Source organism: Dipodomys spectabilis, unplaced genomic scaffold (genome assembly GCF_019054845.1).
Source record: "Dipodomys spectabilis isolate Male_0828 unplaced genomic scaffold, ASM1905484v1 ptg000138l, whole genome shotgun sequence".
Classification (NCBI taxonomy): Eukaryota; Metazoa; Chordata; class Mammalia; order Rodentia; family Heteromyidae; genus Dipodomys; species Dipodomys spectabilis.
The window spans coordinates 5,962,782-5,981,965 of record NW_024870815.1 but is presented as its reverse complement, the minus strand read 5'-3'; the positions used below and the strand labels follow the sequence as shown (position 1 = coordinate 5,981,965).

The following is a 19,184-nucleotide window of genomic DNA, read 5'->3' as shown; positions in this document are numbered from 1 at the left end:
AAATTTGCAAAATAGTCAAATAACACAAAACCTATTCATAGTTCACAATCTATAAATTAGACTTAGCAGTTAACACTGATACAATTCATTTACTTTATTCACATAAAACCATGAATCAGTTTAAGAAATATAAAATAATGGTCCCTAAATTAAGTTCTATTTCTTTAAAGAATGCTAGTGTATTAAACATGGCAGTTTTTGTTTGTTTTGGGGCTTTGCTAGGAATTGAACCTAAGACTTTGTTTGTAATAGACAAGCACTCTACTCCTGAGCTCCAGCTATTTTCATACATTCTTTTATCTATATGAAATCTACTTAGTAAAATGGTAGCTACTTCAATTACTGTATTTATACATACAACAAGGCAAGTGTTTAATAGGATTACTAAGCATTAAGTAACTATATGTAATTCACCTTTAACTAAATGTACATACTCTATTCTCCACTGAAGACAGATCTTAATAAATGAATTATACATATATACATAAATATATACATATATATATATATATTACCTGGAGGGGCTATGTGAGATAGTGGTTTGCTGATAATTGGAAGATGCAGGACTATTGTGCATGGAATTCTGAGAAAGTTTATACTGAGACATCATCATTCCTATGTAATACAAAAAATATTAAACATTAATTTCTTCTTGCAGTAAAGTGTTCCTTCCTTGAGTTACTTAACTCATTCTTCCATGAACATTCAATAAAATTCTTTTTGATCAATGTTTTAATTTTTGAAGTACAAAAATAACATAATAAGAAAAATAAATTTCAAATACTATTTTTATTAAAAGACCATTTTCCATACAAACTAATCAGGAAACAGAGACTATGATGAAAATTATTTTTTCTTTCCAGTGCTAGGGACCAAATCTAGGGACTCAATGAATGTTAAGCCTGATTTAAAAAAACAATCAACTTTTATTTATCTGCTCACTCAACATTTTATAATTTAGACTTAGAACTTTAAATCATTTTTAGAAATCATTTTCCATACTACATATTTCTTTCACAACAAGTGTTTAGGTAGTTTTCTATTATTTTATTATTATATGGAAATACTTTATCATATACCTGCCTGTACCTGGCAACTTTACGAAAGCTATGTCTTTTGTTGTGATTGAGACCTAGGTTTTGAAAAGTACTTTATTTATGGCCCAAAGTTTGAGTTCCTGCACTTTCCATCTGAAAGCCTTTAAGCAAAACAAAATACAATTCTTCTTTCTTCCAAAATAACTTTCGCCACCTAGTAGGTATTAAGTGACTACTTCACTAATGGATGAAAATAACCTTCAGATTCTCATTTCTTTTCAATCTAGTGTATTTTATATTAAATAAAATTTCAGCTATAAACATTAAAAATCAAAGACAAAAATCTATGATAAACTATCAATTCTCTTTTTTATTTTCAGTAAATATTCTCATGATTTCTATAGCCAATATCTTTTGTGTGGCTGGTAGCATCCTTTTATATTCCTAAGTTTTGTTTCCAATTGTTGACATAAAAAGTATGTTTTACCAGATCTGTGTATGTATGTATATGTGTGTGTGTATGTGTGTGTGTGTGTATATGTACATACACATATTAAAAGTTATTTGGCCAGAAATATTACAGATGGGACTGTAATAATAAAGTCACTGGTGGAATAATATTAGGCCTCAAAATTGCCTCACAGTCTACCAGCAATACATAGTGCGTTTTCTTACTATATGTAGGTAGTCTAAATTTTAATTACTGAGCTCTCGTTTCCAACTAGTTCAATACAAAAATTATTCTGTTCACAGCTTAAGAACTTTTTTTTTTGGTGCCAGCTCTGGGGCTTGACTCAGGGTCTAGTATTGTTCCTGAGTTTTTATGCTCAAAGCTACTGCTCTACTGCTTTAGCCACACCTCCATTTCTGGCTTTTTTTGGTAGTTAATTGGAGGTAAGAGTCTCATGGACCAAGCTAGAGTGAGAGGTCTTGAGTTCAAGCCCCAACACCAGCCTGAAAAACAATAAAAAGGGCTAAACAAAATTGGTTAGGCCTTTCCGATTTGCTCCAAGTTCCAAATAACTATGATTAAAGTGATTTGTATATTACTAATTTTCTCCATGTCTGTAAATTATATTTACATTTTAAAATAAAATAAAATTTAACCTGTACCATCAGGGAAATGCTTTTGAAAACTCACAACATACAATTAGTTAATTAAAAAATTTGGTGTATCTTTTTACAAAGCAGAATATATAAATAAAATATTTTGACCTAAAAAGTATAAATATTATAAAACCCAAATATACATGTAAGTTTTATTAGGGTGATTTACCTGACAAGTTAAATACTCAAAAATATAGGCTATAAAAATGCAGCATAAATATCTATAGGTAACTTTCCTTTTTCAAAAATTATTTCAGGGGCTGAGAATGTGGCTTAGGGGTAGAATGGTTGCCTAGCAAGCATGAAGCCCTGGATTCGATTCCTCAGTAACACATAAACAGAACAAGTTGGAAGTGGAGCTGTGGCTCAAGTGGTAGAGTGCTAGCCTTGAGCAAAAAGAAGCATTAGGGACAGTGCTCAGGCCCTGAGTTCAAGCTCCAGGACTGGCAAAAAAAAAAAATTCACTCATTGTCTCTTACACTTAAAACACCTACTAGTATTTTTAGTCAATTCTCTTCTTATTCTATTTTATTCAATTATCTTCTTTATTCTATTTTAATTCTAGTTTTCTTCCATAAATCTTAATTTTATCTTTCTTACTGAATCCTAGGTTATTTGTTCTGGTAAAACCACAGCTCTTCCTTACATAACTGATGTCAGACAGTTAATCCTATGGTTGTATTTTGGGAAACAGGTAATAAGAAATTGCTTAATATATAATCTACCCAGAAATATACAATAAAATTAACAAGCTATTATTAAAAAGCCCAACCAAATAACAATACAGGAAAAGAACTAGGAAACTAAAACTAGGAAACTAGGAGCTTCGTGGAGCTGCTGCTTAAAAAAGCAAATCACAACAAATCTAGCAACATTCTTAATATAGTTAATCAATGAGCTATGTTGGACCATCTAAAATTATGTAGACTATTCTTTTCTTCCTTTAGTTTTGAAAGCCAAGCTAGCACTTGACTTGCCAAATTCAATTGCAGAAGTTCTAGATTAGAATAATGCTTCTAACCAACTACTTCAGTACATAAAAATTTATGTGTACAATAAAACACTTTTATGATTTCCTAACACTATAAGTCAAAATTATTATTATAAACCAATTTGGGGAGGAGCACTGAGGACTGAACTCAGGGCATTGTTCTTGCTGGACAAGTACTCTTAAACACGTGGATGGCACCCCTTCAGATAAGGCCTCTTGGCTTTTGATGAGGCTGACCTGGCACCATGATCCTCCATCTCAAATGAGACCCACCATGGCCAACTTATATTGAGAATGTTTTTCTAGGCTGGTTTATAATCCTTTTTATATTTTCAATGTTTTGTCTAATTTTCCGAGAAATGTAGTCACATTTTAAATAAGATGCATTATTATCAATTTAGGTTTCCTCTTTTTCTTGATTTGATTAAAAGTATTAAACTGGCTTTCCTAGGTAATAAGCCAGCCTGTTACAGACACTTGAATTTAAATATGTGTAAAACAAGTTTTGATATGGGACCACACAGGCACTGATGGTTCATACCTATATTCTTGGCAATTTAAGGGGTTGTAATTGAGAGGATCACAGTTTGAGGCCAGCTAAGGTAGAAAAGTTCCTCCTTCCTGATAGAAAGGTGAATATGATGGCAGAGGCCTATTATCCTAAGTACAGAGGGAAGCCTAAGATACATGGGCCCTGCAAGGAAAGGAGACTCTAGCTCAAAAACACCAGCAAAATATAGAGCTACACCAGTGGCTCAGTGGTAGAATGCCTGCTAACAAGAGTTATGACCTGAATTTAAACTAAAGTAATACCCACAAACACACACAAAAAGTAAAAAATTTTAAAACCACATATATTTTATTATAGTTATCTTATATATCTATATATATATATATATATATACTGTACAATTTAATTATTAAGAACCTCACCACTTTGTACATATCTGTTCTGCATGCTTTTCTCCCTGAAAACATTAGGACTCCTTGCAAGAATGGCCTGCAACAAGACTGGTATATCACCTTCAGGATCATCACTGCCAAGGTTATCTTTCAACTCTCTGTTATTGAAAAAGCAAATAAAAAAATTAAAATAGTGATTGACTTATTCAGATGCTTATGAAACAAAAATAAATGACTTGATTGTCCAACAGCATGGATTCTCAAAGGTGATATTCCTGGAAGAAAAGGAATGATCAAAATGACAGATTTTTTAAATCTTCCATTTCTTACATGAGATGATATTGATAAATATTGTTTTATAAAATGATCATTTGCTTAAAAATGTACAAAATATTTTTAAAATAGAGAATAAGCTGACTCTATTTTAGACTATTCAAAATAATGGAGGGATAGAAGTATAATTATGGAAAAAGTTGATATTTAGGCTTTGAACATATTTTCTCTGCCTTATATCTGAATATGAGTATGATTCAATTTCTGAGAAATGTCCTCCAGATACACACTGGTTAGTAGCGGATAGAGAAGTTATATAATTTTTAGAAAAATCTCAGACTTTTTGCAAATAAAGTAATGGTACCACAAAGAAATGGTTAAATACAGAAGCCATTTCTACTTTCAGTAAGTAGAGATTTAAACTGCAATTATGCCTGTCAGACACAAGCAGTGTTTTCAATTGTATATTTTATACATCATTGTTCTAGAAACACTCACTGGATCCTACAATAAAGACTTTAAAAGCTGGTATAACAAGTAATATTCAATAAACTTTTCTGGGAACATTTTCAGCATAGGAATAAATAAAATAAGAAATTAAGATAGATTTCTAGAGTGACATAATATTAATATACTTTTTGATTTTAATGAATCATTTCTCAGTTTCGCTCTCAGAATATCCACAGCTAAGAGCCTGTGATTTTACTTTTAATTTGTTTTGTGGTATTAAGCTATTGCAGATACATGTTATTTGTAGTAAAAAAATTTCAAGAGTATACACATATAATTTATGACTTCTATCTTAAATTATAAAATTGTACTATTATATAAACATATATGCTATGTTTCACAGATCTTAGGTCACAAAATAACTATGGTATACTTATATCTCCTAATTATCTCATTATCACATCATGACAATGTCATTATCAACTGGATACTGACATTAGAATGAATACTAATTCTCTTTGTAGGAGAAAAACTTTCTAATTTACTTTAGATGCAAAACTGACTGTACTTACATGTGATCTGTTGATACCTGGTTGAGGCTATGGACAAGCTGTGAAACCAAAGTGTCATCCCTACAGGCCAAAAGGCAGTTCACCTCTTCTGCTATTCGTGCATTAAAAAGAAGGCTCTTTGTAGTTGTAGCAGGTAAGGGAGATGGAAGAGGCAGCTGGTTCAGGACTATTTGGAATAAAATCAGATGAGGAATTAAGTGACTGTAAGAAATCTCTTTAGTGTTTCATTTATTTTGAATATTAAGATAAATTATAAATAGCAATGTAACAATTAAAAAGTATTGCTTCTCCTTCCTAATAAATCTAAATTCATTCCCAGCAAATACTCAATATATCACTCATGCCATTATATTATACTACTAAGAATGAAATTTAGCTCTTTATATTCATTTCTGAAACTTTTACTAACAAATAAATACTAACCAAAAAGGTAAGTTTAAAACTGAAGTAACTTACAATGTACAATTTCATTATTGCTTTTAAGAATTCCAAGATCAGTAGTACACTCTGACAGATATGTGAAGTAACAATACTTGACTTTATATTAAACTGACAGGTAATGTACTTTTAAATGTTTAAGAACACACAAAAATAAGCTGGGTGCTGGTGGCTCACACCTGTAATCCTAGCTACTCAGGAGGCTGATCTGAGGATCACAGTTCAAAGCCAGCCCAGGCAAAGAAGTCCCAGTGAGACTCTTACCTCCAATAACCTCAAAGTGGCACTGTGGCTCAAGTGGTAGAGCACTAGCCTTGAGCATAAAGAGGCTCAGGGACAGCACTCAGGTCCTGAGTTCAAGCCCCATGACCGGCAAAAAAAAAAAAAAAAAGGAAAAGAAAAAAAGGAATAAACAGCTCCCATTAGAACATTCATAGCATAGTATTCTGGAAGAAGAATAGAATTCTGGTCTAAATCATAATTGCCTGCATAATTCTCCCTCTTCTTTATTTTTATTCTAATACCAAACAAAATAACTAATGATTTGCAGATGCTTAAATAAAGTTATTTAGTGTCTCTTTATCTAATGGAAACTGGTTCATTTATTCAAACTGAAGGTAAGAACTCTAAAATGTCAGATTCACCACGTTGGACTTAATTTTTAATCAGCGTTACATGATTATGCTGTTCAACTCCAATACGTTTTCTATTAATAAAAACACAAAAATTAAATTACATAATAAATACGGTTTACTAGAGTAACAAAAGTTTTTAAAATATGAAGGACATCAGATATGATATGAGAAAAAAAACAAAGAAAGTATTAGATCTAATTTTGTACTACAAAATTATTTATGGCTTACCTACAATAAAGTAGTAAAAACTCAAGCTAGTTTCCTAAACTCAAAGCTGTAGACAGTTCCCTATTTTACTCCATACCAAATGGAAATTAACAAAAAAGAAAACCCAGAGAGATAATATTTGGGAGACAATGATGAACATGGACTAAAACATTTCTTGAAGTTATTCTGTCATAGTTCCTCTATTATATACATCAGCACTATACATGATAATTTCATTATAATTTCTGCATATATGTATGTAATCTATGCTACAGATAATATGATGTAATTATATTTATGTAGTAATGTATTATTGTAATATTAGTATTTATCTTTATTATAAATCTTCTTTCTTATATATCTATATAATACCAAACAAAGAAAAGTATTACTTTCTCACTTTCTATTCTTGCCTTTTCTCTTTCTTTCTCACTTCTACTTATTCAGGGTAGGATAACACAGAGACGAACACTGTGGGTAGTTTGTACCACTGTTCAAAGTCAATGAATAGTTAACATTGCCTCCCTTCAAAAACTGCTGAACATTATGTTACATTAACTGAATCTCCAAACAGTAGTAATGCTGTCAGAGTAAAGTAAAGCTGCTTATATTTATGACAAACTCCTGTAGATTAGTCAAAATGACATCTAAAATAAGCATCATTAAGAAATTAGGTAAACTGGACTGTTAATTTTTCATATTTGAAAGGCAGTTTCATTTACATACTTGTGTTTTCAAAAAGTTCTTATGTACAAGCTTATGCCTTTTTAGTTTTGGCAATTTTTAAAGCTTTGTGATATCTTTGTCAAGCAGAACTTTCATCACCACATGCTACCATTTCTTAATGAGTCTACAAGAAGAAACAATTTTCCACATGTATGACAACTTAGAAATCTTTAAAACTTTGCTGTTATTAAAAAAAAAAAAAACCACAATGTTAACATCGGACACCAGTGAATTATGTCTGTAATTCTAGCTACTCAGGAGGCTGAGATCTGGGGATTGCAGTTTAAAGCCAGCGCAGGCAGAAAAGTTCATGAGAGGGGCTGGGAAGGTGTCTCAGTGGTAGAGCGCTTGCCTTGCATGCCTGAGGCCCTGAGTTCAATTCCTCAGCACCACATAAGCAAAAAGAAAAAAAGCCAGAAGTGGCACTGTGGCTCAAGTGGTAGAGCGCTAGCCTTGAGCTGAAGAGCTGTGCCCAGGCCCAGAGTTCAGGGCCCACGACAGGACCCTCCCCACCCCCCCCCCCCCCAAAAAAAAAGTTCATGAGACTCTTATCTCCAATTAATCACAGAAAAAGCCAGATGTAGTTGCTGTAGGCTCAAGTGGTAGAGTGCTAGCCTTGAGCAAAAAGAGCCTAGGAGAGTGCCCAGGCCCATATTTCAAGGGACAGGACCCACCAAAAAACAAATAAATAAAATAAAATGAATGTTAACATAACAGAACTTAAATGAGATAAATGAACCAAACTTACGGTCTGTGAGACTAGCAATCCCCGCAAGAGTAGTTATGGGGACATGGGGCATATCCCCATTCATCCTGAAGTTCTGGAATGGTGTTGCCTATAAAAGTACTCAGTTCAGGTGCCAGCTGTCATTACTTTCCATTTCCCAAACACTGCAACATTAAAAAACAAACACACACACATTATTTGTAGAAATATGTCAAATATCTTACTCGTGGAGAATGCTTAATCACTTAAATTCTTGCTTTTGTTTACAACAGCAGTCATTATCCATATATACTTAGAATTCATTAAGCAATAAAAAATGCTTTGCATACCCTAAGTGATTTAGGCCTCATAACAATCCAGGTAAGGCAGACACTACTATTTTCTGTACTAATGAAGAAATAAACTTAAAAGGAGTTTAAGTAACTAGTGAAGCCAGTATAAAAAAGTAATTTGGCTCCAGAAGTCTGTTATTTAACCACTAGAGAAAAGGGTACTCAACCTCAATAAGCACTATAATTTCTTCTCAACTTATAAACACATTAAAATTTTATGTATGTACTCATAACCTGACTTCTAGAGCTGAAACTCCTTTATACAACTACTTAATCAACTTGCCTAAACTCTTCTATGTAAACCACATCCTCCAACTAGGCTTATCCAACTAAATTCTCCTGAAGCTACCTTGTGTTTTCTTGTCTCCCCGTGTATATCCTTATGATATTCCCTACCTAGGCAGCCCATTTTGACTTTATTCCAAATCCTTTAATTCTCCAGTACACAGGTCCAGTTCCTACTACTGCTTCATTAAAACCTGAAATTCACCCCAAGGCCATCTTACCCTAATCTGTTCTACTATATAATATTTATTGTCCAATTTTATTTTGAAAATTATATATTGCTTTTGTACATCTTTCAAACTTGTTTCATTCTTGCATCATTAATCTTCATGTACTTTTTGTTTTCTCATAAGTGCATGTTGCTTTAAAAAAAAATCACTTCACCAATATGCCATCACAGAAATGACCAAAGCATAGCCAGTATTTTTTTTCCTCACAACATGACTTACCATTGAAACACCTAGTATTTATCATGATGTAACTCATTCTCCTTAAATATGTATGTGTGCACACATATACATATATGTTCACATATATGCACACATACATATATGTACATGCCCTGCAAAGCAGTTCCCCAATTTTTCTACACGGCTTACAGAACATTTATCTTTCTGCTAACTTGTGAAAGTTATTTTTTAATGAACAGGATAATAACACTTTAATAACATGAACATTAATAATGATAAAATACTTTAACAGACACAACTAAATTATTTTGTAAGAATTCATCAACTAAGACAAAGGGCTAAAGTAGAAAAGTGAATTATTCTAGTTTATTTGTTCACTGCCCTCTCCCCATTTCTCTTTCTTATGATGGTGGTAAACCCAAGACCTCTTGCATATACTCAGAAGGCATACACCCAGCAACTGTTTCGTGCTTCAATACTTCTCTTTTTGACATTACATTTGCTACTTACTTTGAAGAGAACTTCTAAGTTTCTTGAGTTATAAACTTCAAAACAACAGCCCGTTAACTAAGGGAGTTAATACTGACAATTTCCTTTTCCTCCAAACATTTTTATTATAAAGATGAAGAAAAATTACATAATGTATGTATAGTTCAACTGAGATTTAAAATTAGCATTTATGGACCCCCAAACTGAGTAGCAATCCAATTCCTTCTAGAGCTAATGACTACCTTGTCTTTTTTGCTACACAATGGACTCTGCTCTCAACGTGATTCTCTAACCACCACTAAATAAATTTAATGTAATACTATGCATTTAGCATTGACATCAAATACCTTTTAAGAGAAAAGCTGGGTGCTGGTAGCTCATGTCTGTAATTCTATCTAATCATGAGACTGAGATCTGAGGATCATGGTTTGAAGCCAGGCTGAGCAGGAAAATCCTTGAGACGCATCACCTACTAACCACCAGAAAGCCAGAAATGGAGCTGTGGCTCAAGTGGTAGAGTGTTAGCTTTGAGCACAAAAGCTCAGGGACAGCGCCCAGGCCCTGAGTTCAAGCCTTGTGACTGACAAAAAAACGAGAGGAGGGGGAGGGGGAGACAGACAGAGATAGAAAACAGAATTAAAAATTCCTGATAGGTGTCACCAAAACACAATGAATTTTTTGTTTTTGTGCTGGGGCTAGGGTTTGAACTTAGGGCATCAACATTTCCCTTAGCTTTGTCTCCCAAGGCAAGACTCTATACCTGGAGCTACAGCTCTACTTGCAGCTTTTTGGTGGTTTGGTGGAGATAAGTTTCATGGACTTTCCTGCTCCAGCTGCCTTTTAACCATGATCCTCAGATCTCAGCCTCCAAATGTAAGTCACTGTTGACTGGCCACAATGATTTTTTTTTGTAACTTTATACCAATACCCAGATTATTGTTTAAAGGACTCTCCCTAAATCTTTGATGAAGCTGGCCTCAACCACAATTCTCCTGAGTAATTGGGATTACAGATATAAGCCACCATACTCAGTCTGCATTTTTCTCTTACTAAGTAAAACACTTGGTAGTTAAGATAGTTTAAAAAAAAAAAAGATAGACCTATATATTAGGTCAGATCAATAGTTTCTCCAAACTCATTCAAAAACTCCTTCACAACATACTATAGCTCTGTGATATTCAACCTTTTATAATGATTATATCCAATAACACTTACTTTGTCACTGTATCATAGACACAAGTAAAGGACCATAGTTAACAAGATAGAAATAGCCTCTGTTTTTCAAAATTTGAGTATAGCTATAAGAATATTAGAGCTTGGTAAGAAATGTATGCATTATCCTGCCCCTGTAATTGTAACCCCTCTGTACAGTATGTTCACAAATAAAATAAAATAAAAAGAATACTAGAGAATACATATTCCAGAGGAAGAAAATAGAAATAAAGTGAAAAAATTATGAGTCTTACTTATCTGTACAAACATAATGGTTGCTATTATTTATACATAGATTGCTACTATCTCTATACATAGCTTTCTATAAAATTTAAGTAACTATCTATGAAACATATAGTATGCATCTACTATATGAAGGCACTGTGCCAGGTGTTAAAGAATAACAGACCATGCAGGGCATATTCATAAACACTTTGATTAGAGAATATGGTGAGAAAGGTTAAGTCTAGGGGACAATGTTTTATATAATGCTGATTCCCTTCTTGATATAAACAAGCTTAAACTTTCAATTAAAATGAATGTAATAATGATAGAGTGATTGAGAGATGATGGAGGCATAAAGTTCTGTGAAAATACTGCAGTACTGACATGTAATGATGGTCATGGTGGAAATTTAGAAACTGACAAAAGCCGAGGGGTGGAGGGTTAGCTCAATGGTAGAGCACGTATCTTGCATGCCCAAGACCTTGGGTTCAATCCCCATCACTTTTTGAAAACAATAAAGAAAAAAAAAACTGGTACAGTGGTTCATGGCCATAATCCTAGCCACTGAGGAGGCAGAAACAGGAAAGACTAGTTAGTAGCTTGTGAGAACTAAACGTGCATGAGACCCCCATCTCAACCACAGTGCACACACCTCCCATCCTAGCTGAGGAAGGAAGCATAAAAAACAGGATCACTAGCCAGGATTGCCTTGGCAAGAAATTTATGTATCCTATCTGAAGAATAAACAAAGCAGTAAGAGCTGGGGATATGGTTCATGTGGTAGAGTACCTGCCAGTAAGTAGGAAGTCCTAAGTTCAAATCCCAGTAGCACATACATAAAACACACATACACACTCTACACAGCAAGGAGTCAATAGTTAAAATAATACAGGCTGAACATTACTAGTCAAAAATCGGAAACCTAGACTGGTCCAGGAGTGAACATTTTTCAGCACTGGCATGACATCACCAGACAGAAAATTCTGTACTTGATCTCATTTGTATGCTGGGTCCCAGTTTAAAAAAAAAAAAAAAAGGGAAAAAAAGTGTAAAATCAACCAGGCTCCAGTGGCTAACACCTATAATCCTAGGAGGCTAAGCTCTGAGGATTGTGGTTCAAAGCCAGCCTGGGCAAGGAGGACTGTGAGACTCTTATTTGCACTTACTTAGTTAAAAAAAAAAAAAGTGGGAAATTAAGCTGTGTAGTGGTAGAGTGATAGCCCTGACCAAAAGAAGCAGTGCCAGGTTCAGCACCAAAACACAGACACAGGCACAGTCACACAGACACACACACACAAAGCAATAGAAATTATTATATAAAATTAATGGATTTCATCATTAGACTTTGGACTTATCCCCAAAATCTTACACTATGTATAAACAAATATTCCAAAATATAATAAAATCCCAAAGAATTCCTATCTCAATAAGGGTAACTACTTTTTATCTGTAACTGTATCTTTCCTTAGTTATAGTTACATTATCAGAAGATTATCTATATTTCATAGATGCAAACATTAAGTTCAGAACCAAAATACTCTGTAGCTAAAGAAACAGTCTGTAGCAAAGCTGGTATCTGAACTCAGGTTGTCTTTTTTTTCTTTGGAAAAAGGTATTAATCTGTAACTGGGCAGGCCTGGTCTCACTAAAAACTACAGAAAACAGTAGAATTTCTTCAGAGAAGCTAAAGGTTTGTTTAATGTCTAAGAACTAGAAATTTGCAGAGACCAAGACTGGAATTCAAATGTTTGGACCTCTAGTTCAGTTTTGTTTTGTTTTTACATTATGTGGTTATCTTGTTTAATTGTTATTATTTAAAATAAACCCCGGTTTCTTATGTAAAATAGCTATTTAACACATTTCTTCCTTGCTAATATTATTTTTTTGGCTTTGAATGGTCAGTGTTTCAAATTACAAAACTTTTATCTTCCCAATTTATATGGCATTTAATATTATAAGCTGGTTAAAATCATTTTGGGAATTATATCGTATATAAAATTTCAAAAGCTACAAAGATTCAATAAATAAATAAATTAAAGTTGTATTACATACTATTTTATATAGCATAGTTACTCCTTAGTTGCTCTTTTCTAGTAGAATACTGTCACTTCATTCAAGCTACCTTCAGATTCCATTTCCTACCTACTCAACAACTGATTTTGTTTTTACATCCTATTCAAGACATGAAAAGATCGTTTGTAAATCTTAGTTTAAAAAAACAATTCCCAGTTATACTGTGAACATTTTTACTTTCTTTATAACATCTTGCCTTTTCTAAAATTCAAAACACCTTCATTTTAAAAAGAGAAAAGAAAAGGCTATAAAGCTCTTTCAGGAGACTAGCATTTTCAAACGTTGAGCTCCCTTTGGCCATAATATAGGATATATTTATATTACTAAGTATTAATATAGGGGAAAAACCCATAATAGGTAAAACAGGCTGAGATTTGTTTTTTCTTTTTAAAAAAGCAGTTTACAACATACATGTATTTTGGCTGAAAAATGAAACAGTAAATGGTTTTCTTGCTTGTTTTTTTAACAATTGTACAGGCACTTTATATGGACTGAAACAGGACTTTACATTATTTAGTTGATTGCATAGCCCTGAAGAGTGGTTGTACATCTAACTGCACTAATACATGGGGAAATACAAAACTACATGAGGAAAAAAAAAAGTTCTGAACCCCAGAATTATCTTAAAAATTTATGGAGGCCATGGAGAAAATTTCTGTGATTCTATGATTGGGGATTTTAGTTCAATACACACACACACACACACACACACACACACACACACACACACACACACACACACACACACACACACACACACACACACACACACACACACACACACACACACACACACACACACACACACACACACACACACACACACACACACACACACGTTTTCTTTCTCATCTCTTTTTTTCCACTACAAATGAAACAGCCTGATTTCAAACCTCTAAAAGTCTTAAGACATTATCTTACAAAACTATAAAGTAATAATGGCAACAGAAATGCAAAATTGAATGATTATTTGTTTCTAAGTAAATCTTAAGTTTAAAATAACTGTAACATTAAGATATAGGCTTCAACTTTGTAGCAAAATATCTTTGATAATACAGTTTAGTATAAAATCTAAGGTAAAGTGCTTTTTTATCTGAACAATACCAAATTATCCACAAGAGGGCAGGCTTTCTACTGTAAATAGTGGGAAAATTTAAAATTTAGAATTGTAAAACTAATACATAGAAGGTTAGATCATTTTGGGCTGATTTTATTCAACATCATTAGAAAGCAGCAGATTTTTGTATTGTATAATGTTTTCTAAGGGAATAGAGAGACTTTTTTAGATGCATACAAATTATAAGAAAAAACTATTTCAGGAACTCCAATCTCAGCCAATAGCTGGGAATTATGGCATACTCCTATTATCCCAGTAATGAAGAGAAGCACAAACAGGACTGCAATTCAAGCTGGTCTCTGCACAAAAGTAAGATCCTACCAGGTATTAGTGGCTTAAGACTATAATCTTATCTGCTCAAGGGACTGAGAGGTAGAAAATCTTGGGTTAAAGCCAGCATGGCAGAAGTCTTCCAAACTACCTCTAAATAACCAGCAAAAGCTGGGCCTGTAGGCATGGCTAAGTGGTAGAATGCCAGCTGAGCAAGCCAGCACAGCAGCTGAGATGCTTTAAGTTCAAAACTCATACATTGGCAAATACAAAATATGAGTCTCCCAATTGCAAAAATTACTTAGTATTTTTTCTTTTTCTTTTTTGCCGGTTGTGAGGCTTAAACTCTGGGCCTGGGCGCTGTCCCTCAGATCTTCAGCTTAAGGGTAGCGCTCTCTACCACTTGAGCCACAGCACCACTTCTGGCTTTTTCTGCTTATGTGGTTCTGAGGAACCCAGGGACTCTTGCATGCAAGGTAAACGCTCACTGAGCCACATTCCCAGCTCCTATTTTTGCTTATTTTCAAGTGAAATTCCTTCCATTGCTTATATTCACCTCTTTCTCTTGAACCCACACTGTATATATTTTCAGTACCATCACTGTACCAAGTATCTTACCACGTGGTTCCTAATGGCAATGACATTGCTAAATTCAATACATAAGCCTCAGATCTCCCATGATTAAACTAGCATTCAACACAGTTATCACTCTTTTCTCTGAATAATTCATTTATCTTCTAACTAGATATATTATTCCTGAATCCTCTTATCTTCCTGCCCCCATTCCCTATTTCATTTTATTGAATCATTATTTAAAAATACTCCTAAGCTAATGACTCTCAAATTCAGAGCTCCAAATCTGATCTCTTCCCTTTCCAACTGCCAAATCAACAATTTCTGCTTTGATGTTCAATAAGTGCAAATGTACACAGAGGTTTGGCAGCCTTGTTTATTCTCTTTTGAGAATACTATTTATATATTCTGTGTAAAAATCATATTCTTTCAGATATAAAATACTTGCCACTATTATCTCCCATATTTTGCTTAGCCCATTTTCTTAACATCTTTTTTTTTTTTTTTAATTTTTTTTTTTTTTAGTTGTGGGGCTTGAACTCAGGGCCTGAGCACAGTCCCTCAGCTCTTTCACTGAAGGCTAGCAAGTGCTCTTCCACTTTGAGCCACAGCTCCACTTCTTAACATCTTTTGAAAAGAAAAATATTTTTAATCATGAAACCTAATTTGACAAATTGTTCTTTGAGAATTACACTTGTTGGTGGTATAACTAAGAAATTTTGCAGTTTTGAAGCTTAATTAGTACAACGATTTTATTTGCTCTACTGTACTTCTATCAACATAGTTCACAGTATCATCGATTCTGTAATACTGGACAAACCTTACATTCTTTAGAGAAACTCTAGTTGGCCACAATATACAACAGACAGTTGGAATTTGACTTACTACATATTTAAGGAATTTTAGCAGCTACATGAATTTCGCCAGGTTTTTATATACCAGCCTCATGAGTTGTTAAACTCATGTTTAAACTCTTGTTAAACTCTTGTTAAAGAGTTTAAGATTGATCATAATATTTTCCTTATTCTTCTGAATACTACTGAAATATGCTTTCATTTTTTATATTGGTAATTGCATTATTTCTTGTTTTTAATTGATCATGATATAAGCTTATTAATTTCAACAAACTTTTAAAAGAATTATTCCTTTTTTCTGCCTACACTGATATCTATGCAGGAGAAAGCATTCAAGTCCACAAGAAGCCATTTACAAATTTTCTTGACAGGTTTGTTCCAGAATCAACTCAGAAATAATTTAAATATTCATCAACAAGAGATGATATATAATTTCTTCTATCTTGGAATACAAGGAATATTGCTTTATAATAATAAGTAAAGTAATACTGAAATACACAATATGGGTCTTAAAAACTTGCTTAGTGGAATAAAAAATGCATATACTGAGTAATTCCAAATATAGTAAAAGTTCTTGAACTGGCAAGACTCATCACAGGTAAAGAGAAAAACTTCAGGGGCTGGGAAGGTGGCTCAGTGGTAGAGTGCTTGCCTTGCATGCCTGAGGCCCTGGGTTCGATTCCTCAGCACCACATAAGCAAAAAGAAAAAAGCTGGAAGTGGCGCTGTGGCTCAAGTGGTAGAGCGCTAGCCTTGAGCTGAAGAGCTGAGGGACAGCGCCCAGGCCCAGAGTTCAAGGTCCACAACCAAAAAAAAAAAAAAAAGTGTTCAGAGAAAAACTTCAGAAGAGTACAGATTTGATTACAAAAGGACAAGTACAAACTTTCTAGTGTAATGAAAATGTTCTAAATCATGCTAAATAGCTTTTCAAATCTGTAAAGCCAAGATGTCTGTGTTATGGTATAGAAATATTACCAAACTCTTAAAAACTGTAAAGGCAATAATGAAAATAATAACTGAGCAGTGATTGAAGAAAAGGGTGCAAGTATAAATAAAATTCTAATCAATCATGTTGAAGACTGCTGAAGTTGGGTAATAAGTACTGGAACATTATTTCCTCTTCTGTATATCTTGCACATATAAGTTTTCCACAAAAGTTTGTGTTTTTCTGTTGGAGAAACTCTTTGAAATTTTTTTAGTTATATAAGTGATGTACAGAGAGGTTATAATTACAGTCAGGTAGAATACATTTCTTTTTGGACAATGTTACCCCTTCCCTCTCACTCTCCCAGTTTTTCCCTCCTATCTTCCTCACAAGTTGTATAGTTCATTTTAAACATAGTATCTAGTGAGTACCACGGTTGCATTTGTTTGCCCTTTATTTCTCCATTTCTGTGCCTCCCCTTAAGCTCTCCAAGACATATAACAAATAAAAAGCCTTGTTTCCATTTCCTGGAGTTCATCTCAATAGATATTATTTTGCATGATCAGAGGCACATAGGCATTGTATCTTTGTTCCACTGTGAGGAAACTTTTTATTGGGTCCAAAATACTACTATCCCATGGTGAGGTCAGCAGTAATAAAAGCATCCTTCCTTCTAGATTTTCTAGCTCTAAACCATTTTTTTCCACAGAAAATATTTCTAATTGGTTTTGAAAGTGCATAAAAAATTCAAGAGTGCCAGATATAACTAGTAAATAATATAACTAGTAATTTTTTAAGATACTGAGGTAATTTTTCAGGTATTATAAGCTTTTGAAAAAGTCAGTTCAGGGAGAATTATGGAACCAGTGATATTGATTCAGGATACATTGCATTCATAAACTGACAGGTTGAATTAAAACACCTGTACTTGATAATAGATAATAACTATTATCTCATTATTGAGAACCTAAAGTTCCACATTATATTAAATAGTTCAATTTGCAAGGAGATAAGGAATAAATGAAGTGATTTCTGACATCTATTATAGTAATGCTTTTTAAGCTTTGCACTGAAATCTTTCACCATTCCATTTTATGAGTTATACATATATGTATATGTTAATGATAGCAAAAGTTAAGTATATATCCTTTTCAAAATTAGCATCCCATGTTCAATGAACTAATCATGACATGAAGATCTGTTAATGTCAAATAGTGTATCTTTTCTGCATTTAAAATAAAAACTTTAGTTCTTTAAGTTCTGTCATTAACTTTCATTCAGAAAAGGGATTAAAGTTAGGTTTCTAATTTAACGATCATAGTTATTAAAAAGTAAACTTTCTAAGAAACAAAGATTACAAGAAGGAAAATCTAGTATCATTAACTTTTGAAGCAGAATGTTAATGTAACTTTATAAATTGTATTATAATCTCCAAAGTAATGATTCCAAACAAAGGTACCTGAACAAACTTCTTAATTTAATGGTGAACTCTAAAATAGCATTTTTGGTTTAGAAAGTCTTGGGATATTAGCTAGTGACTTCTCATGTCCACATATGTGATAGCTGACTTACTTAAAAATACCTAAAATAGCTCAGTGCTGATGGCTCATGCCTATAATCCTAGCTATTCAGGAGGCTGAGATCTGAAGATTGCGGTTCAAAGCCAACCCTGGGCAAGAAAGTCTGTCAGACTCTTATTGCCAATTAACCACCAGAAAACCAGAGGTGGCATTGTTGTTCAAGTAGTAAAGGGCTTGCTTGGAGCCGAAGAGCTCTGCGACAGCATCCAGGCCAAATTCAAGACCCACGACAAAAACAACAAAAAACCAAAATAAAGGATTAAGAAGAAAAACCCTACCTTACATCACTGTACACTTTGCTGTTTAAAAAGAAATCTAAGCTAGGCGCCAGTGGCTCTCTTCTTTACTCCTAGCTACTTAGGAAGTTGAGATCTGAGGACTGTGGTCTGAAGCCAGACCAGACAGTAAAAAGTCAGGGAAACTCTTATCTCTCCAATTAACCACTCAAAAGCTAGAAGTAGAGTTGTGGCTCAAGTGGAAGAGTGCTAGCTTGAGCAAAAAAGCTCAGGGACAGTGCCAGGCAATGAGTTGAAGCCCCTGGATAAGAAAGAAAGGAAAGAAGGAGGGGAAGGAAAGAAGGAAGGAGGGAGGGAAGCAGGGAGAAGGGAGGGGAGAGAGAAAAAAAGAGAAAGAGAAAAAAGGAAGAGAGAAAGAGAAAAAGAGAAAGAGAAAGAAAAAGTGAGAGATAGAAAGTAAAAGAGAGAGGGAAAAAGAGGAGGGAGGGAGTAGAGGGAGGGAAAAGGAAAAAAAATCTAAGCAAAAGAGGAATATAGA

At 33.7% G+C, this 19,184-nt stretch overlaps 1 protein-coding gene across 3 annotated transcripts in view; it reads right to left on the bottom strand.

Moving 5' to 3' along the window:
* Positions 1-19,184, bottom strand: part of Nipbl (NIPBL cohesin loading factor) — a 172,689-nt gene that overhangs the window by 95,342 nt on the left and 58,163 nt on the right. For all 3 annotated transcript variants that reach the window (XM_042690590.1, XM_042690591.1, XM_042690592.1), the window contains exons 2-5: positions 8,088-8,230; positions 5,334-5,499; positions 4,069-4,196; positions 516-615 (exon numbers count right to left, since the gene is read on the bottom strand). In XM_042690590.1, coding sequence (XP_042546524.1) covers positions 516-615; positions 4,069-4,196; positions 5,334-5,499; positions 8,088-8,151 — 458 coding nt within the window. In that variant the 5' untranslated portion in view covers positions 8,152-8,230. The remainder of the gene's footprint in view (positions 1-515; positions 616-4,068; positions 4,197-5,333; positions 5,500-8,087; positions 8,231-19,184) is intronic.